The sequence below is a fragment of the Thermobia domestica genome, chromosome 13 (assembly GCF_964235325.1).
Source record: "Thermobia domestica chromosome 13, izTheDome1.hap1.1, whole genome shotgun sequence".
Lineage (NCBI taxonomy): Eukaryota > Metazoa > Arthropoda > Insecta > Zygentoma > Lepismatidae > Thermobia > Thermobia domestica.
The window spans coordinates 179,754,965-179,778,141 of NC_137466.1; the positions used below are offsets into that span (position 1 = coordinate 179,754,965).

The 23,177-nt window shown below is 35.2% G+C and overlaps 1 protein-coding gene across 1 annotated transcript in view; it reads left to right on the forward strand.

Annotated features, from left to right (window-relative positions):
• Rev1 (Rev1 DNA directed polymerase) overlaps positions 1–19,181 on the forward strand; it is a 54,169-nt gene extending 34,988 nt beyond the window's left edge. The window contains exons 8-12 of the mRNA XM_081736991.1: positions 3,163–3,637; positions 7,741–7,891; positions 9,319–9,476; positions 11,129–11,373; positions 16,651–19,181. Coding sequence (XP_081593117.1) covers positions 3,163–3,637; positions 7,741–7,891; positions 9,319–9,476; positions 11,129–11,373; positions 16,651–16,792 — 1,171 coding nt within the window. The 3' untranslated portion in view covers positions 16,793–19,181. The remainder of the gene's footprint in view (positions 1–3,162; positions 3,638–7,740; positions 7,892–9,318; positions 9,477–11,128; positions 11,374–16,650) is intronic.
• Positions 19,182–23,177: the final 3,996 nt, after the last annotated feature.

Sequence of the window (23,177 nt, forward strand, 5' to 3'; positions counted from 1 at the left end):
AAAAGTTAATATCTTGCAAACAGGGAAAGAAACTCAACCAAAAGAAAGAAACTAAACATAACAAGGGCATCAAGGACGAAGAAAGATAATAATCAGGGTTGCCATCCGTACCGCAGTGTTGCCAGCTCTGCATAACATTGATATGGAAGATATAGCACAGTATAGCAATTATGCACAAGGAAAAATATTAGTAACACAAAAGACAATTGAAAAGACTCTGTACACGTGCGTAAAAAGGTTTAACGATAGTCGTGAGTGAATAATGTACATGAAGGAAGACAAATATAGACATGAAAGTGAAGGGGGTACACATGATAACACAGAAACGAAAGTGTTTGGGAGCATCGTTCCATGATGATGATCATGATCGTTCATCACAAATACATTAGTGTTCTCCAGTATTAATGTGTGGCAACGTGAGAACTTTCTCCGCGTTCAGTCATTTGTTCATTACCAGTTTTCCTCTAGGCGATTCCAAAAGATGATACGCTTTGCGTTTTTCAAATGTGGCTACTCCAATGAACATCCTGGATAGTTAGAAACACCTTCCGTATATTGCTTTGAAAAATTAATGCTGCAGAGACCGTGTGACCAGCTTGCTTTTATCCGCTGTGCTCACTGCGAGAAATGTTTGTGTGTTGACCACGCATTCATTCGTGATCTTCACGTCAACTGCAATTAAACTACAAATGGTGCGTACTGTTCTCTATTTTCCTCCATTTGTATTCGCACGGGTGTAATATTCACTCACGACTACGTTAAACCTTTTTACGCACGTGTACAGAGTCTTTTCATTTGTCTTTTGTGTTACTAATATTTTTCCTTGTGCATGAATTGCTATACTGTGCTATATCTTCCATATCAATGTTATGCAGGGCTGGCAACACTGCGGTCCGGATGGCAACCCTGATTATTATCTTTCTTCGTCCTTGATGCCCTTGTTATGTTTAGTTTCTTTCTTTTGGTTGAGTTTCTTTTCCTGTTTGCAAGAAATTAACTTTTCCCGACATTCCTGACTTTCTCCAATTTTGCCGACATTCAATGTTTCCTCTTTCCTTGCTCCGCTCCCTATGGCCCTTAGCACCTTAAATTTCTGCGTTCTCCATATCTTTTCATGCTCAATCAGATGGCGTATGTCTGCATCTGATTTGCGCGACAACCATATGGTCCCTTACTTGTAAGTTGTCACCAGTCCTAGAGATTTGTTCTCTGAGTCATCATATCATCATTATGTATGGGTTCGCGATATATATATGCAATTGTGTCTTCGAATTGTTACCGTACTCGTCCTATCTCCACCGGACTTGGTACATTTTGACTACCACCTGTTTCAAGAAAAAACAGTTTCGTAATGATGATGATGCCATGGAGATGTTTGCATACGTCTTATGAGAATCAAGATAAATCCTTTCCTTTGTCAGGAATTGGCAACACTCGAGCACAGCTGGGAAAAGTGCGAAATACTTCAGGGAGACTTCATACAATAATCCTAAAATGATATGTGCCTTGGACATTCCCTTTTTAAGTAGAGTCAAGGCTTATCAAACCCTTTTCATATGCGAAGATATCAACACTTCCAGACATACGCATTTTAAGGCTTTCAGTCCGGGTTTCCACAGTGTACAAATCTTAAGTCATTGTGGTTCTTTTGTGGTTGGTGACAACGATGATGGTATCAATGGCGTTTTGTTCAAAGTGCCCACGTAGAAGTTAATTTAAATTTCTTTGATCGAGTTTGAAATGGGCTCGTATGATTATCTTTCCATTAAAGTGAATATTTTTAGTCACTTTCAATTCATTAGTGTTGTGTTTTGTATGTTCTAGATATTTTGAAAGATCTGACACTGAAGCGTCGTTATATTTGGCATCACGAATATGTGCTTTTAGTCTGAAGTGTATATTATTTTTCGGCATGCTTATTCAAGTCTGGGAATGAGTGTGAGGCTTCATAGACATATAGGGATTTTTTTTTTTTTTTTTAATATATATTGAGTTTTCCCCAATATTGTTTGGAGAAACTAATACTGTTTCAAAATTTTACTTCTTGTAATTTGTTTGAAATCGAGTGATTAAAGGCATGTCTGTCCATTTCTTAGTATCATCTTTTGTTTTGGTACTGCTGTTTCTGAGTGATGTTTCAACCTATAACTATTTTTTCATTGTCATTGGATCATATAATTGACTCTTTGTGGAAGAAGTTCTGTCAAATATTAGTTTTTGTTTTATTTGAATGTCCCGAATTGGTGTGCAGTAGTGGGTACTAGGTGTGGAATTTGTTTATTCCTATATACGTTCAGGTCTAGGAATTTATATTATTACTAATTTTAATTTCCTTTGTTACTTTAATGTTAGGGTGTACAGAGTTTTCGACTATTGTGTGGAAATGAATTACACAGTCTTACATTGCATTACGAAATAATTGTATTTTAATCAGACTGTTTCAGTGTGCGGTGACACCTTTGTCGGTGACTTCTAAAGATTGCTAAACTGAATACATGTGTGAAGGTTCATTCCTACGTGTAGAACCTTTCTGAAAGGAAAGCAAAATAGCCTTCTTAAGTAGGCTTCTTTTTTTTTATTATTTATTTATTTATTTATTTATTATTATTATTATAAAAAGTACGATGCAAAGTTAATAGTGTTATCAATGTTATTAATTAGTTGTCCTTCCTAGAGTAAACTTAGAATGAAACTCTTGATAACTATTATTTGCTTATTTGCAATGAACGATGCACAGATTATAAGCAATTTTAATCTTCTGTCCTGTTTTTAATTTCCTATCCTTTCTTGAGAACATTTGGAACAGATTTTTTGGTAATTGTAATTCACTTGCCAGATGGTTATAGGTCTAACGAGAAAGATGTCGTATTCCCTCATTTAGGACTTGAAGTGAATAACTTCCGAAAGAAAAAATAGTTGGTAACTGTTTGAATAATACTGTTCACATGTATAGTGATTAATTGAAGCAGAATAAATACAGTGCTTCTATTGTAATTCTTGTCAAAGTTTCGAAGTCCTTATAATTCCATTTTGTAAGAGCTTGAAGCTGCCGAATTCAAGGGCAGCTTTACAATGTTGACAATTATTCATTTAAAAAAAAACTTAGTGTATAAATCATCATGGGAAGTTTATAAAGATATATGTACCCTTCCTTTCCAACAGGGAAGTACTGGCGCTTTTAAAACAATTGGCTGTGAATCCAACCGATCTTCGAGGTGTAGGAATTCAGGTGTCTCGTCTTGAGAGTTTCTCCAAGGGTAAGTCAGGAACACGTGGCTTAGATAACTTTTTGTTGCGCGGAAGTGATTCCACTGTACGAGAAGATGCGAAGAAAACGAATACGGAACTAAAGAGTGCCTGTACAAAACCTTGCGGAGTCCCACAGGTGCCGGAGTTGGATGCTGAAGTTCTAGCCAGCTTACCTGAAGATATTAAACAGGAAGTATTGAAAGAATATGGCAATAGTGCGCAGCTTTGTAGACTGGGAAACAACTACAGTACAGATGAATTGGCTGTACCAGGAACTAGTGGCCTGCAGAAAATCCCTCGCATTCCTAAACCAGACGAAGCAAGAATTCCAGATGGTAGTTCATCTGCGGTTTCAGCTACAAAAGCAGAAGATATGTCTTTCTCACAGGTAGAGATGTAAATTATATTGTATAAAGAACTTGGAAGTAATTTGTTAATTTCAAAATTATATTTAGTTATAATTAATGTAATAGTTAACAAAATATTATCTGTTTCATTCCATTGACCATCAGAATGTGGCTTAGCCATCTGATATAAAATGTACGGATGTTCCAAAACATTTAAATACGTGTGCCTTTATAGTACAGAATCCCGGGTTGTATTCCCGGTGGGAGAGCTTTAAAATTTGAACGCATTTCGGTGGTTCGGAATCCATCTTAAGCTGTATGTTCACAGGTTTTGTAAGCCAACGCCATAGCCTCACTAAAATACTGCTTCTCGTTAGATCAGCGGAGACAAACAATGCCGGATCTGGTCAAAAATGGATGGCGATTTTCTTTCACCAGATAGTGTTGGCATTGTGGTTGCGGGAATTCCTTAAAAGAAAGAAGTAGCGAATTTCGTTTTTTTATTATTCATTCAAAGTACAAAGATGTAGAACGATTTTGATGTTTCAAACAGGTTCGTCATGTAAAAACTACAATCACGTAATATGCTGCGTTACATATATTCTTTGTAAATATTGTGGAGACTACCTTTGCCTTCTATATGAAAGACCTGAGTTCCGTTGTCGATGCTCGGTGTATCATACGTTAGCTCTAGATCCATGTTTTATAGAGCCTCAGTGCTCAAAAAGAACCATTAAACCCTAGTTAGTTAACAATTATAATGCGCATAAATTATTAGGTATAATGTATCCTGAAATAAGTCACATTACTTCCAATATTTAAATCGCGGCGAAAATTTGGTATTATTATTATTATTTTCCCACCGTTTAATTACTTTACATGTAGTAATTTTGAAAAATGATGTGCCTGTTCCTGGTTCTGGTATTCAACAATTGAGTATAAGAGCTTTTTGTATTCTTATTTAATTAATTGGTTATTTCATGTATATAGATCTCGAGGATTGGAAATAGGCTTAAGCTATCTAAATAACTAAACACAAGCATTTTGTACTGTACTTAATGTTTTTTACTCATGTATTTGTCGTGTTTTAAAATATCCGATATTGTTTTAAAACTTAAACTGATCGCTCTTAACTACTAAAATGTAAATATCTCCACTGTTGAGTGAGTATCAATGTTGTGAAAGGGAAGCGCAGGACTAGAAACAAGTTACCATAAGAACTTTTCAAGAACAGCATACAACATACTATTTATAAATACCATGTTACTCGTAGAAAGTAGCAAAACGAAAATGATGTTCAACGTGACGTCGTGCAGCGCGACTTTAGCAGTAATAGATGTTAGAATTGTAGAAATAGTATGGTTTCAAGAAATAAAAAATATATAAAGAACCAGACTGCGGTAAGTAATGTCAATGTAACTTATCTGTTTTCTGCATTGTATTACTTTTTTAAAGTTTTTTTTTTCTGTCAATCAAAACCATAACATCACAAAACACACCTAATTCCTCTTACAATCTAGACTTACACACCTAATTCCTCTTAGAATAGCACTTGTAATCCCGCCGAAGAATAGTGGCAACAACTGATTTGAGTTAATGTTGCCAAACTTAATTTTTCGAAAAAAAATTCAACGAGAAACAATGAATTGCCATTATTTACTGTTATACTAACACTCATTCTTACTTTTATTGTTTACCTACCTTGTTGGCAGCAGTTAGGATTGCAAATACTTATATTAATATATTGGACTTACAAATCATAAAGTTATATACGTAAAAGTACTTTTATTTGTGACTTGTACCACTAATTTTCCACTTCTTCTGCAAATAGAAGCAATGGTCATATTTTTTAAGAAATATTGTATTATATGCTCATAGATAACCGTGGTAAATAACTTTTCATTTTTTCCTGACAAAAATGCGCACCACTGGTATTAGCTACACTGTCATGGCGTATTTTACGTACTTCCGTTTTAGTATCTTTTAAAACAAAGACAAAGTTTAGTGCTAGCAAAAATGAGTATTTATCCTTAGGACAAATGACAAGACAGCTTAAAGCACGAACAACATGGGGGGAAAAAAACTATGTAGCTAATAGTTTGAAAATAAAATCTTATCCTAAGATTAAATGTAAGGTGATGATACACCGTTAACACAAATACAATTTAACATATTTTGTTAAGACAAGAAACTCTCTATAATGTTCTCTGTTACTTGTCACATCCTGTACACCATCCTTTTCTTACTATTTTTCTTTCCTTCTTGTATCTGGAACATGTGTGGCGGTACCAGATGAAATATTGGGTTTTTGCTATTGATCATTTTAATATTGCAAATGTGTAAGGTAAGATTTTTGTTTTCAAAGATTGTAAATGGACTCCTTACACAATCATTACAAAACACAAAAAGATAATGATTACAACGTACTTAAAACTTCAAATACTATAGCAACCTGTTGTATGTTGAATAAAGTCAGTCTGGAGCCTATATATTAAAGAGACCATTCTAGAAGGTGAAGCTATGTTGCTGAGTTCCTCGAGGGTGTTGCAAACGTCTTATGTAGTTTTGGTGTAGTAAATGAACGTTAAACTCCAAATAGAGAAACGATCAATTACGCAATGAGAAACTCTGAGCTCTTGCTTGATGTTCACACTTAAAAAGTTGCTAGCATATCTTAAGTTTAAATAGATTTAATCGTTTCCCTTGTGTCTCTGTAAATAATTACGTAGCATATTGTGTAACTTAAGAACATTGTGTCAATTAGGAAACAAAAGTTGGTCTATAAAAAATAAATGAATAACGAATGGAAATAACTTGCCTCGGTTTATTTAAAGTAGGAATCTGATTGTTCAGATAGCTTTGCATGATCCAATAAGTCGTGGAGTAACTTCCGGAAGTCCTGGACTGTAATGGGTTCAAAATCCTCGTTACTTCTTTCTGGATAATGGAAACATTGACAAAAGTAACAACCCTTCAGTGGTACTTTTAAATGTGGAGAAAAGAAAGTAATTACAGGGGGACATGACTGGCGAGTATACGGGGTGTGGTAAAAAGCAAAAACTTTTTTCTGCCAAACTTTGATGAACAATCACTGCGTTATGTGCTGAAGCACAAAACGTGCACACACCTTCAATTTCTTTAAATGCTCCGTTATTATTTGTTAAGCAGTCACTTTATTCATTCCACGAGATTACAATATTACAGTGATTCAAATCCCAAACATTGCCAATCATTTCAGTTGTCCTGAAGACCTGCTTGGAACTGTGAGCTTGTCATCTTCCAACACTGAGAACCTCATATGCCATTTAAAAACACTACTATGAGAAAGCCCAGCATTTGTCCCCCTAAATCTTCCTCAACATTTCAGATGTTTGCGTTGGAGTTTTTCCTAAGCAAGCGTTTACAGAACTTGATATTCATTCTTTGTTCCATTATTGAAACTGTGACAAGGTACCACAACATCAGACTACATTTAGCCGCATTACACTGGCGACCAGTCGAGCTGGAATTTCCTGCACGTGTTTCGAAGGTCATATATAAGATTCATCGCTACGAAAAACTTAATTGCCAAAATTAACTTCGCAGAAAATAATAATAAGTCCGTGAGCACATATTTTAATTAACATTTCGATTTCTGTTCTGAGAGTTTTTTTTTTTTTCTGTTTTCGCCGACTATATCGAATAGTATCTTGTATGCTGTTGCTGGAAAGCTAGTAGGATGAAATATCTCGCGTTTACATTGTGACGTAATAGAAAAACCTAATTTTTGAAATTCTTAAATACACGAATATCAGTATGTCCATAGAATAGAGTAAGGGTTTGGGCATACATGACAATCAGTTATATTTTTCAACAAATTCGACAGCTGTAAAATAACAAATATAGTAAAGAATGTAATGTTAAGGTTTCATTAAGTTGGATGTAGGCTCACGACTAAATTATTTAACAAAAATTTTAATATTTTGATATTTTTAGTAGGTCTGTGTATGAAGATGCGGAAATTTGTTTGTTAATTAATTTATAGCTGGACTGATTTGGGTAACTGTCTGATGTGTGCACAAGCATGTACCATAATTGCCAGTATAGTTCAAAAATTATAATTTCTGACACCATTTCCTAACTGCATTTCGTTTTTCAATTGCAGATAGACCCAAGTTTCCTTGCTGCTCTCCCGGATGATTTAAGAGAGGAATTGAAAGCTGAACTTGAAGAAAGGAAAAAAGATGCTTTAAAAGATGAGAAATCTATTCGTGAGCAGCAAGATGTGTCAACGGAACAGCCAGTTGATAAACCAGGTATGAATAGGGATTTGAAACTCTCGAAGGGATTCATTGTCAACTGACCTACACCATAATTAGAATAATATAATGCATTAATAATACAAAATGGCCGTAAAATTACTGTGCACTATGAATACATATTTCTATGTAAGTACAGTAATGTATGACACTTAAACCAAATTGCATAATATATATATATATATATATATATATATATATATATCTGCCAAGACTAGTAAAGACTGCGGACTAACGTGCAGAATGTGTACAGACATGTTTGTAGTCTGAAGAAGTCTCTTTTTAACATCTTTTATAAAAACATGTCAAAATGGTGTGGCTTTCAGTGCACAGAAATTTTCCGGACATTCTGTGTGTATTGCTACTAATTTATTTGAGTTTTGAGCTAAGCCTAGATTCAAGGTGAGTGTAGGTATTTAAAGATGCGATTAATCCTTTAATAGTGATAGAAGCAAGTAAGATGATTTGGTATTTGTTTATTCCTGAGGCACTATGCATGGTGTGCCCAGTGCTAAGTAGCAGTTATAGCTATTGCTCTGATCGAGCTACTTCCTCATGTGTATGGATCTTCTGAAGTAAAATTATGGTCATGACCTTTTAGCATCGTTAGATTAACAAAAGCCTACTAAGAGATGGTAAGCTTCCGCACATTAACGTTGTGAATTAACAATAGAAGTGAAGAATGGAAAAGATAAGTTTCTAGAGGAATTGATTTTCATTAGAAAAGGATTCGGTGTGATATATGAGTTTGAAGAGTTAGTGCTGTAAACTGAACAGCAGCGGATCGAAGACAAAATGATAGATGGCACAACCAGTAGTGGAGAAAAAAACTGAAAGTGGAATCGTAGGACTTAGCTTTTGGAACAAAGTGATATATATATATATATATATATATATATATATATATATATATATATATAAGAAAGCACATTAATCATACATACGAACAGGGGTACACAAAAAGGACCCCTTGTAATTTATATGGGTGTGTGGGTGTGAGTGTTTTTGTTTTTCTTTGCAGTGCTATAATCATGTTAGAGTGATATGATGCCTACCCCGTAATCGTGTGGTTTATGGTTTCAAACCTGAGGTCGGACACCTTGACTAAGATATAAATATATAAGTAAATCCAGTACGTAGGCCTATAGTATAGGCAACTTGTTGTAGGTCAAATATCACTTCTCACGCAAGTTGATTTGTCATGATTAATTCGATCATGTACTTAAAATTATGTATTTCTCACCACTGTGTGTGCCTTTCTCAGATTGGCCTACGGACCCCAGGTTGGGAAAGACTACTATAGAGCAATGAAATCCGAACGTAGTAGGTCTTACTGATGTGCATAATAGTATTCAGTGACTAGAATATCTGTCTACATATACTTTTCCTGTATGATAATGATAATTTATTTATTTATTTTTCAGTATCTAGTAATCAGCTAAGCACTGTACTGTCTCCAAGAAAGAAAGGAAGTCCAAAAGGCAAAGGATGCACAAGAGTAAAAAGAAGTAAACAATTAGAAAAAGGTCAGCAGACCTTGGTAGCGTTTAATACGGCTGTAACAACAAACAATGCTACTCAGGTAAGTTTTGAAAGCCAAAACATTCCTCATGACAAAAAGAAGGGAAAACGTGCGCGATATCTTAAAATTGGATGCCTTCCATATGCATTAGAGGCAAGAGAGTTTCTTGCTACAAATCAATTTTGAAATTTAAATAATTAATAAAATGTTTCAAGATGAATAGGAACACTTCCGTCTTATTCTTTCAGTAACTTATTTTGATTTCTAATGTTTTCGTAAAGTTTTTACTGAATGTTTATTTTTCCAGTTTCATTATTTCTGACGCGTCCAATAGTGTTAGGAAAAAAAAAACAAAAAAAAAAAAAACGAGAATTTGTGTTATCAGACTCTTTCATACAGACAATATTATTTTTTGCTTCTGTCTTCTATGTAAGTTGAACTGAGTCAAAGCCTTCTGTGTAAGTTGAACTGAGTCAAAGCTTATACATATAAAAAAGAATTATACATTCTTTTATCGTTCCGGCACTGTAACCGGAAGGGAGGGCAGTCAGTGTTAACTGCCGAAAGCTTATTGTCCGTCTGTTGGTCTCTGACTATAATTTTGAACGTCGACTAACTAACATCCTCTCTCTGTCTCTGAATCAGCTTTCAAGACAATAAAAATGAGTCTTGTACTGTCTGAGTGGCGACCAATAGCACAAAGCCTAATAATCAGAATGTCCACGATGAAAGACCATCTGCAAAAAGACCCCTAGCGAAGACTAACGTAAAAGACCACGAATTCTCCCAATCATAATGTTTTATATGAATTCACACTTCCTTGTTTTCATTGTTCATCTTATTCTTGAATTGGTTTCTTTCTTTATTATTTTGACATCACATGTTTGTCACCTCATAGCTTGCTCAATATGTGTACGTAAGAAGAAATTTTGACGACTCGTGATTCTATCAAGCATTCCTTGAAAAAACACAGGAAATTACAAAGTCAGTGCCTTTTTTTAGCAGTTCCGCGTTACAACATTTGTATGTCTGCATTTCTATTCTCTTAGAGTATAATGACTTCCTATTGTTTTACCTTTTAAAATTTCTTCCTTGTTCCTGGTATATTAGCCTAATTGACATTTGAACATTGAATTTCACAATTTAGAATACTTTTACAAATATAGAAAAATCAAAGTGATACTACAGAATTTATAAAATTTTATTTCAACGGGAATCTACTAGAACTTACATATAGTTAAATTTTATTTACAAACGTACAAGTCACAATTTTCTTGCAGGAGTGGAGTATTAGTCCATGTGTCTTTTCACCTTCTCTTCTGCGTATCTGAGTTAATATATGTAAGTCTTATATCAAGAATGATCTGTTACTTATTGTATTTACATTCTACATTCGAATAAAAGCATTTCCAATAAAGTTTGGGTCAACATTGAGAATTTTATGTCATGCAAATACAGCGTCCTATAATTTACAATCTTACCATCAATAAAGAATCCATGCAAGAAACTTCTCCGACACAAACGATGAAAAAATAGACCTCTTAAATCGAGTAAATACGGTAACTATGCTCATATGGTATGTAATTAAGTATAATATAAAGTGAGAAAATATTTATGTGAAAAATAAAAGAAAGAAAAAAGTGTGAAATGCAAAGTAAAACTTGCCTTTACACAGCTAAATTCAATTGTGGTCCGTTCTCTCGTTCTAATAGGTTCAAACTTCCAAATCTGAAGCGGAAACTGTACCACAAGAAAGCGAAGATGTGACAAATGAATCAGGAAGTGTGTTAGGACAAAATTTGTCTGTGAGTGAAGTTAGACAATTAGTTAAAGAATGGGTAGTAAGTGAAATGTTACCACAAACCCTTGATGTGCAGATGATGTACGAATACTTACAGGAACTAGTCATGAAACGGGATCTTACAACTTTGGACCTCGTTATCAAATGTTTATATAGGTGAGTGTATAGTTTTTACTAATAACCAAAATATAGGGTTCGGCACAAAAAAAAAAAAAAAAAAAAAAAAAAAAACTGTATTTGGAGAGGGCACTATGTGAGTTGTGATGGGGATATGGGGCGAAGGGATATCGATCAAGGGGTAAGGAGGTATGCGTGCTTGACCGATATGATTCTGTTCCGGATAGAGAAAATATCCAAGTTTGGGTATCAGACGTTAGAAAAAAAAACGCCTGGCCGACCTCGGACTGTAACAAGGCCGGAATACGTGGCGCATGTGAGAGCGTTCATATAGCAATCTCCAAAGCGTTCAGCACTTAACCAAGTTGACCAGGCGATTCTTTCTCAATGCAAAACCTGTTGCTCTAAAGTTCAAAAGTTATCGAATTAACTTTTACTACAAGCGGTACTACCAAAGTTGAGACATATCTCTTTCTAGTAGCTCATCACTGATTTTCAACATGAAAATCAGTAGAAGGATCATTTTAAAGCTAGAATTTATAACAATTCGAACACTTATATACCGAGAATCGCTTTACATTATAAGATTTTCATCTACCGAGCTACAGTCCTCTTCAGTTGCATATTACAGAGTCCGCCAGAAAAATGTATAGTACACTCTTTGTCATCCTGTATCAGGATACTGACATTGACAGTTGTTCTGAAATTTAAGTATGTTGTAGTATGGTTTTTGCCCAACAGCTGTCGGCATTGTTAATTGTTTTCAGTTAAAGTTATGTTGTACGGTTTTCCGCTCAACAGATGTCGGTACTGTCAGCACGGTTAGTGAGATAAGAAAATGGCAGGAGCACGATTGACGTTCGAGCAGCATAAGTACGCTTTGAAGTGTTTTATCTGCTTTGGGAATTCCATTGAACTGCAGCGTCAGTGGAAAGGGGAGTTTGGTACTGAACCACCAACCTGTCTAACAATCAAACGTATTGTTGACAAGTTTGAGGCGCATGGAATGATTTGCGATATTCAGAAAGGAAGATCGGGAAGAACGCCTACAGCAACAAGTCCTGCTTTATCGGCTGTCGTGTTGAAAAAGTTTGAAACGTTACCACAGAAGTGCACGGAAGGAGGGGAATAGTATTACAAGGGTACGACGAATTTTGAAAAACGCTAAGTGGAAATGGTTCATTCCGCGATTATTGCATACCATTAACGATGACGATCCCGATTGTCGAATGCAATTTTGTGAAAGGTCTGAGCAAATGGTAACTAACGATAAACAGTTTGTGACGAAGGTAGTGTGGTCTGATGAGGCCCAGTTTAAACTAAATGGAACAGTCAATCGACATAACTGTGTCTACTGGACACCGGAAAATCCGTACGTCCATGTTGATAAGGCAGTCAATCTACCAGGGGTTACTGTCTGGTGTGGACTTAGAGCTCGGGATTTGATAGGACTCTTCTTCTTTGATAGTACTGTCACTGGAGAAGCGTACCTGCAAATGATACGTACATTAATTCCACTAGGTGTACGTACTTTATGGAGATGATGAGGTCTTCTACCAACAGGACGGGGCCACATCCCACTACCACTTAGAAGTACAAGCTTTCCTGCATGACAGTCTGTAGGGACATTGGATTGGACGAAGAGTTCCCATTGCGTTCCCTTCCCGTTCACTAGATCTTACCCCCCATGGACGTGTTCTTGTAGGGAACTGTGAAAGATGAAGTGTATCGAAGTATGCCGCGCACGCTCGAGAACTTTCCCCAGAAGATTACAGAGGTATGTGTATCAGTCTCCATATATACATTGCCCGTTGTAGCTGCAGCAACCACTCGTCGTTCTGTTATGTGTTTGGCCGCCAATATTTTGAACATCTAAGTAAACATATGCTTACTTAAAGATTTGTGACACGTGTTTGATAAATAATTAAATGTAATTAAGAAATACGATATATAGTTTTTTTTTTTTCCTTAAACAGTGTATGCATTTTCCTGGTGGACTCTGTATTTCAAAAGAAATCGTGTAGAATTTAAATAATATTTTAAGAAATCGACAAAACACTAATACAAATAAAATATATTTAAAAAGACTAGTAACAAGTAAACAACGAAGTACTACATTTTACTTTTTTATTTAATTATTTTTTTCTGTTAATTATTTAATTATTTTGTTCTTTTGATTTGTAAAGTGTTTAATTCTCCAAGATTTCTTCCTAAGAATATTTCACTGAAGATTTCATTTTGTCAGTTGTAACTATTGTATTGATTTGCGAGAATAAAATGTTTACTCATTGAGTATCATTATTTTAATTTCATATATTGAATTATTCTTGTGTATATCATGCAAAAATGTGACGACTTGTTTATCCAGTTAATTTTGTCTTCATTATTATTTTCATAGTTCAAAAATAGGTTTGATTTTTTCTTGTGTAGTATTTGCATGTTGTTCTGTTTATGTATATAATCAACTGTAGACTTGGTTCTTTACCTACACTAGTTAACAAATTTAAACTTTTTGTTTGTTACATGAGAAAAATCACCTGATCTTAAAGGAACTTTTTGCGTTGAATTCGAATATGCACTCGGTTTCTCTCCATCACGTACAGTTTTCCCGTAACAGAGGGATTTTCGGGAAATTCCCTCAAAAATTTCCCTTTTTCAGATATTTTATTCCCCTAGCTCCTGTCCCCTTACATATAGTAACATAGAAATTATACCTAAGTATACCTTGATTTATATTTAATAAACCCTAAAAGTTTCGTAAAAATCGCTTTGTTCTTTCTAGAGAAATAAATATATTTGTATGTATACTGTGTGCACTGTTTATTGCACCTGATAGTAATGCTTTCAGATCTCCTGAGTTGGGGTAAAAACGATTTGCTTTATTACTACAAACACAGACATAAAAATGAATATTTACAATAGTCAACAACACACTTGTATTGCTCTCTGTAAATTAGAAACGTGTATAAAAATAGATTGTACTTCCAACGTATATTTTTTTAAACGTACAATATATGTATATCTTAATACATATATATACAATTCTCCAAGTTTTTTCGTTTTGTTCATGAAATGGTTATCAATATTTGTTATCAAATGTAACAGAATGCAAAAGAACTTCCACTTCCCGAGCCCCCTACCAACTGGGAAGAGATATGGCCAAAAGACTCTGATGATGATCATGACCTTGATGAACCATCGACATCAACATGTACATCCAAGGATCCAACGTTCATCCCTGACTGTGTTCGCGAGCCACATTTCATCCGGCAATGTGAACTTAATGACCTAGTCCGTGATTTGCACCTGACAAAACAAGAGGCGGAACTTCTGGGATCAAGGCTCCAGCAGTGGAACTTATTGGATGCAGAAACGAATATATCAGTGTACAGGAAAAGGCATGTTCAATTTTCAAGCTATTTCTCAATGCAAGATAATGTGTGCGTATGTACGGATATAAATGGGTTGATGGCGGAGCTAGGAATTCCTTACGTTCCAGAATTATGGAGGTTATTTATCGACGCGTCAAAGGTCAGCCTTAAAGCTGTCCTTTTACATAATGGAAATAAAAAACCTTCTATACCACTTGCGCACTCAGTAAGATTAAGGAATCCTATGACACCATATCAACTTTGCTAAATCTTATAAATTACAAGGACCATTGTTGGCAAATATGTTGTGATCTCAAGGTAGTTGGTATTTTATTAGGACTGCAGTGCGGTTACACGAAGTACCAATGTTTTTTATGTTTATGGGATAGCCGAGCTGATGACAAACATTATGAAGTGAAGGAATGGGAACCTAGAGTGAATTACGTACCTGGAGAATGCAACGTCAAATACGCTCCTTTGGTAGATCCTAATAAGATATTACTACCGCCACTTCATATCAAGTTAGGACTTATGAAAAATTTTGTCAAAGCCAGGGACACATCTGGTGAAAGTTTCAAGTATTTGCGAGATAAGTTCCCTAACCTGAGTGATGCTAAGATTTCAGCGGGAGTTTTTATTGGTCCCCAAATTAGGAAATTAATGCTTGATGATAGCTTTGACAGCAAGTTAAACAGTGCTGAGCTAGCTGCCTGGACAGCATTTAAGTGTGTTGTGCGCAACTTTCTGGGCAATAACAAAGCTGAGAGTTACACAGAAATCGTACAGGACATGATACAGAAATACAAAGAGTTGGGTTGTAGGATGTCTTTAAAAATCCACTTTTTGCACTCCCACCTCAGCTTCTTTCCTGCTAACCTAGGTGCTCTCAGCGACGAACAGGGGGAAAGATTCCACCAAGATATAATGGCAATGGAGAAAAGGTACCAAGGACGATGGGATCCTTCAATGATGGAGGACTATTGTTGGGGTCTTGTTAGAGAATGCAACATTTCTTACAAAAGAAGGAAGTAGTGTACGTTTTTGTAACCCAATGGAAGTTTCATATATTGTGATAGTTTTGATTGTCTTTTCATGACCTTTTGGTACATTTGCATTATTGTTTATTGTAAATTGTCACACTTGTAAATTATATTGTATTATATTTTATATATGTGTTTGTGGTAATAAAGCAAAACGTTTTACCTCAACTTAAGAAATCTGAAAGCATTACTATAAGGTGCAATAAACAGTACACACAGTATACATACAAACATATTTATTTCTCTAGAAAGAATAAAGCGATTATTACGAAACTTGGAGGGTTTGTTAAATATGAATCAAAGTATACTTAGGTATAATTTCTATGTTAGTATATGCAAGGGGACAAGATCTTGGGGTGTAAAATAAACGAAAAGGGAATTTTTGAGGGATTTTCCCGAAAATCCCTCTGTTACGGGAAAATCGTACGTGATGGAGAAAAACCGAGTGCATATTCGAATTCAGCGCAAAAAGTTCCTTTAAGAACAGGTATTTCCTTTTATGTAACAAAACCTTTGTTAACTAGTGCTATTTTCAAATCTTTTAATTTCCTCTGGACAGTAGTGACAATTTGTTTAAAATGTTCACGTGAATGCTTGTAAATAAGTACTGTCCATACAATAATTATAACATATTTGGATAGTGTTGTGTTATGTAAGACAGGAGAAAATATAAGTTCTGTAACATATGTGAATAGTGCTGTGTTAGGTAAGACAGGGGAACTCCCTTCAAAGGGATCTCAAAAACATTTTTTTCTTTAAATTGTGTTAAGATTTCATTAGAAATTGGTATTCTATCTAATTATGGGCTTCTTTAAGTAAGACGGTACGTATCTTTGCGTGCTTACAAAATCTTATTTGATAATTTATTTCGTGAACTCATATTATTTTCTGTTCTTCTCATGTAGGTGCATTAGTCGGAAGCAAAGCAAGCAGTGGCAAGACGCATATCACACTGTTATTAACAAAGTTCAAGAAATGATGCTGATTGTGTACAAAGTAAAGATGAATGTACAAGAGAAGTTCTTGAGTGACATTAGTGTACCTTAAACGACGTTATTGTAAATAGTGAAGTGAAATGTAATAAGAACAATTCCTGGCACATCATTATTTAACTTAATAAAAGCCTAACTTTATTATGCTTGTATATTTATTCTGTGAAAATTTTCAGCAATTCTTGTGCTCCTTTCGTCAGTCATCATGTACGGAGGGGAAAACTAACGCCAAAACAAAGCTTACATTTCTACTAGTCAAAATTAAATGCACAGATTTTACAATTTCATCATATGTAAACAGAGTATAATTACGGCCTAGAAAACATTCATAAGTAATTCAGGATTCACACTGAAATTCTGTTATTGATTTTCCTGACTGACTAAGTAAATCTTCCGTAACTCGCGACTATTATTTTTCATAAATAGGTTTACCAAGAAAATTCTTATCTCTCTCCACTATCCCCCACCTTTTTGTGTGTGTGTGTGTGTGTGTGTGTGTGTTTGTGTTTGTGTTTGTGTTTGTTTGTTTGTTTGTTTTTTCATTTGTTTGATTTGAGTCTAGCGTCCCTTTCAGTTTAACGTAGGGTCCAAACCACATAAACTCCCACCGGGAACTCTCCTTTTTTATTATATATATATATATACAATGTAAGCTAACTTTCTTACTTACTATATAACTATTACAAGTCAATCTTCCTGTATTTGGAATAGGATAAAACACTAATACCAAACAATACTTACACACTAAAAGAAAACTTTAATTTCTTCGCATTCTGAACACACTTATAAACAAAAACAAGTAAACATGTATCATAATTTAGCCTATTTCTTTGATTACACTGTGCAACAATGGAATTTGCCTCGGCTATTGGAAAGCTTGTTTTCGTTCTGAAGATAGTGGTTTACGAACCATGATCCTCAGATGAATAGTGTTGATGCAATAACTACTTAACAGATTCCCAGATTTTCTTGTAAAAGGCAAGGTTTTAAAAGTGTTGATTCATCGTTTTCTAAAGAAATCATAGGTGATAGCAAGAAAACGGTTTTCCTATTCGTGCTTAGACAACAATTATCATAACAGTCACGTATTTTCGTGCCAAGGCAAATTTCATTGTTGCACAATGTAACCAACGAGATAGGCCTAGTTATGATTCATGTTCACTTGTTTATAAGTGTATTCAGCATGCAAAGATATCAAAGTTTTCGTTAGTGTATATTAATTATTGTTTGGTATTAGTGTTTTATTGTACTCCAAATACAGGAACTTCGACTTATAATTTATATAGTAAGAAAGTTAGCTTATATTGTATATAAATAATAAAAAGGGAGCTCCTGGTGGGAGCTTATGTGGTTCGGACCCCACTTAAGCTGTAGGTCCACGTTTCATAGAGCCTCGCTTCTGAAAGAAACGCTAGACTCAAATCAAACCAATAGGGCAGCGGTAGCTCGGTGGTAGAGCGTTCAACTCTGGTGCATGGGGTCCTGGTTCGATACCAGCTCGCACCAAGTGAAGTTTGTGGTGGATAAACACCGTGTGCGTGGGTTTCCTCGGGGTTCTCCCATTTCCTCCCACTTTATTCATTCCACCATTTCATTCATTTCTCGTCATCACCCTCTCCTTTAGCCTAGCCGCATAATCGTGGGACGTAAAACTCAAAGATTTCATTTTTTTTCCAATCGAACCAATGAAACTAAAAAGGTGAGGGATGGTGGAGGGCGATTAAGTTTTTTTTGATTGATTGATTGATTGATTGACAAACAAACAAACAAACAAAGTTATCAATAAAATATATTACTTAGTCATGGAAAGTCTACTTAAATATTCACGATGTCGCGGGGTAGGAAAAATTTACTTAGTCATGGAAAGTCAGGAAAATCAATACCAGAATTTCAGTGTGAATCTTGAATTTGTTATCAATGCTTTCTAGGCCGTGATTATACCCTGTTTACGTATGACGAAATTATAAAATCTGTGTATTTAATTTTGTCTAGTAGAAAAGTGAGTTTTGTTTTGGCATTAGTTTTCCCTTCTGTAGATCACGATTGACAAAGGAAACAGAAGTGTTCCTAAAAAATTTCACAGGATAAATATACAGGCATAATAAAATTACTTTATTTGATCTGTGAAAGTGAAAATTGATCGGATTATACGAATGTATACAGTTTGGCTTAGTGTTGTGATAATTTACAAGCGATGTGTTCAAAAAAAGCTAATATTTGATAATATTGTTTTGTACTCTACTTCAGCACAAATAATCACCTGAATAGATTTTGAGATTCGGTAGAAATTTGTTAGTGCATCGATGAAAATTTGTATTTCTTAAACTAAATATTTATTTTAAAAACTGTAAATATTTTTCTGTTTTCGAAGAAGAAAACTTGAGAAATAATGTGATTAACATTTTTGTTTTGTCTGTTTTCGAAGAAGAAAACTTGAAAAGTAATGTGATCTTTTTTTTTTTTTTTTTTAATAATAATAATAATAATTCATTAATATATAGCTTTAAGTTTACAGCTGTGATCTGATAAGTTAATAAACTTTGGAAAATGTGCCATGATTTTCAGAATCAACATAGGATTATTATTTTCCGTTTTTTTCTAATTTTAATGCAACTAACCACAAAATAGGATGCCAAAACTAAATTTTATCTAATACATTAAGAAGAAACACCAGAATACGTTTAGTGTAATCTGTTACAGTTATCGCGCACAGTTGTGAAGCAGATAACTTTAGTGTTGTATTTCATTCATCAGCGCTTCTCACTGTGCTTGAGTGAAAAACGAAAACAAATTTCATCTTTTAAAAACAATAATTGGAAGCAAGGAAAATATATATAAACAAGAATAAATATACAGACTACTGTCACTGTGATAAGTCTGCAGTTTCCAATTTTGAGCACAAACTTTATGGAAAGAACAAACAGTACACTTACAGAGCACAAAAGAAACTCATACTGATCACGTTTCAACCACAAGCAGCAAAGCAGCATGTCAACATCGACAATATGGTGATGTTTTCTTAATCCCTGATTTCCTGAAACAAAGCTCAAGAATTTTAAGGATTCGATGAAGGAAACGCTCTCACGCCAGCTTTTAACAGATTAGATCAAACTATACTAATTTGCAGACTGCTCCGTACACAATTGTTTATTTATTTATTGAACAAATTCCCAGATACAGCGTAACTTTGCCATTTTACATAGGGAAATGTTAAAAAGTAACAACAACAAAACAAGTGTCAACAAAGAGTGTAAAAGTAATATTATATCCCCAAACTCGTTTAATTGCTCTTTCAAACAGTGGGTACCTCGAAAAAAAAATGTCCACATCTATTGTTAAATGATTATAACAGTTCGGTATTCTGTTTAAAAAAAAAACAAAAAAACATATAATTGTCAACCTAGGGCGGGTAAGATGGAATAGGTGGGTATTCTGGGTTATTCGGAAAGGGACACGTAAGAATAGTTTCTGAAGTAATGTTTCCGACCTTAAGTTTATAATTATTATTTTATGAAGAAATTTCAGGGGAGTTATTTCTTTGTACTCCCGGAGTCTGGATATTAAGATGTCACAAGAGTTTCTCCTTAGACAATATTAGAAGTGCAGGAACACAAAAAATAAGCTATACCAATAAAGAAATTGAGAATAGAATCAAGTTTGGAGAGATGTGTAGTGCTGCCATGGTCCATATGGGAGAGCAGTATTCGATCTTGGGCGCTATTCGAGTTTTATAGAAAGTTACTAATGATGCCACAGTGGGTAGGTCAGTAAATCGATAAAGGAGCCCCAACATGCGCATTGAATTCTTAAGAATTGGGGAGATGTGATCAGAGAAAGTAAGTTTTGAATCAAAGATTACACCAAGATCATTATGACTAGCAGAGAATGTAATAGGGGAATCATTGATATGGTATGTGCATGGAACATGAGACTTTTTCAAAGTAATGGCAACTGTCACATTTCTTACTGTTAAGTTTCAAGTGCCACATTTCAAACCAGCCTATAAGGTAATTTATGCCTTCCTGTAGGGCAGTTGTGTCATGGAGACACGATATTTCTCTGTATAGCTTACAATCGTCAGCGAAAAGCAGAAGGTCACTAGGGTGAGCTGATAAGTGCGAATAGAGATCATCCATATACAGAACAAATAGCAGGGACCCAAGCACACTCTCCTGAGGCACCTTGACATCACGGATTGGGGGTTAGAAGTCGCCCCTGAAAGAATAACTTTCTGTTTACGATCCTTCAAATAGCTGGCGATTAAAGAGAGAAATTTACCATGTGCATTAAACCTATTGGGAAGCTTGTGAAGAAGATGAATGTGACTGACAGAATCAAAGGCCTTCGAGAGATCAAAGTAGATAACAGCTAATTGGGTATTGTTATTCATATTTTTAACTGCAGAGGAAAGAAGAGTACTTAAGTTTGTAAAACTTGAGCTTTTCGGTAGATAAGCGTGCTGACATGAGAAGTGTGAATTTAAGTGACGTAAATTTAAGTAGACTGTCTTTTATTTCCCTTTTTTGCTTGCTTGCTTGCAGATAATTGATATTACAGAAAGAAGAGATACATGATCTTTAAGGCCAGATTTATATATAGAGGTCACGTGAGCTAGTTTCCAAGTGGTGGGATAATACCCTTCCTTGAAGTATCTGTTGAATAAGATGGATAGAGGAACTATAATAACTGAAGAAGTTTTGTTGAGAAAGAGAGAACCAATGTTGTCGGGTTCTAGTGATCTATGTGGAGATGGCGATTTCAAGAGAGCCAGAACTTCGCCCAGGGTAGTAGAGAGGTTGGATAAGGTGTTCGAACATATAGGGCAGAGAGGGGGAAGATAGGTTGTAGGGGGAAGGGAAGATGTGTTTCCACTACCTTCAGTAGCTCAGTAGAAATACACAGTACAAACTCTTATTGACAAATGTGTCAAATGGTGTTAGTATAAGTTTATTTGTTATGACTTCCTCGATAAATACCACTTTACGAACACACTTATATGTCTGCTGTTAAAGATTACGTGGTACAGTGAAATCTCGAGTTATATCGGTGGTGGTGTACTATACTGTCAAAGAAGGGCCAGTCAATGAAGAGTGTTCTGTGAGAAGACAGAAGCTCTCCAGTAGCCAGGTTGGGGAAAATCATAGTGACTGGTACAGCAGTTTGAACATTAGTTCCAGGCCTGGTCAGAGTGACTTTAATGGCTGAAATACCGCGGGGTGGAAGGCAACGAGAAACCACCACTCTATTTGTCCCTAGTGTGCTGAGGGCAAAAAGAGAACATATGTACAATGGTCTTTCGCAGGTCAAAATATAGTTCCGGAGGGAAAAAAATCCCCATTCGTATCTCCGAGAGGGAGACATTGTGGGAAGTACTAGTAAATGAAAAAGTAACTATGTGAGGAAGATAGGCAGAGAAAGAAAGACAAGCAAGAACAGCAAAGATCTAGGATAGGGACATGGGACATAGTACATACTATGTGAGACTTGAGCTTTTCGGTAGAAAGCCGTTCTGAGAAGTGTGAATGTAAGGTGAAGTGAAGTGAAGTAGTCTGTCTGTAATTATTTTTTCGTAGATAATTGATATTACAGAAAGAAGAGATATTGATTGGCTTACAAGAGGATACATGATCTTTAAGGCCAGGCTACAGGGAAGTAAATGAGAAAGTCTTGAAAAAATGAACAGATATCTGAATCACACCTTCAATAGACATTTAGACATTTAAAAATATATTAGCATCTTATAACTTGGTCATATTTGACCCTTAAAATGTAGGTAGTCAAAACGAGAGTAATAGGTTAGGGTTTCTGAAGTGATACAAACTAATACATGACACCAGGGATAGCATTAATTCATATAAATCCACAAGTCACACTGAAGACGCACGAAACACAGTAACTATTGTTGATGGACGTGAAGTCAATTGTTCTATTGAAACATATATTTATACTGGTAACGAAGCACAAGTACAGACTTAGCAGTAGTACAAAATAACTGAGTAATTAATCGGCTGTAGCAAAATACTGTATTTGATTTACAAAGTGGAGCAGCTCCACATTAAGACGATTCCTTTAGTAGAAGCCCTTGTTCGATTACGTACTGGCAAAATCACGTCTTGCGTTTAGTAGTAACTGGCTAAACTAAGAAGTAAGATTGTCATGACAAACCAAGTTGAAATTTTCGTGAGCATTTATTTTTACGTAACAGAAATGAAGATATCTTACTGAAGAGAAGAGTTTCAGTTTGGGAGAATCAAGACGTAAGTCCTTTATCGTAATAAATGATCACGACGAGTCACATTTAGAGTTAAAATCCGGAGTGATGACTCTCAAGATTCTCCTCGAATCGTTCTCGGAAATTAGTTTTAAATGAAACTAGTATTCATACCACTCATGTAAAATAATATCCGGAAATAATATCTATCAATAGGACTAGCCCATAT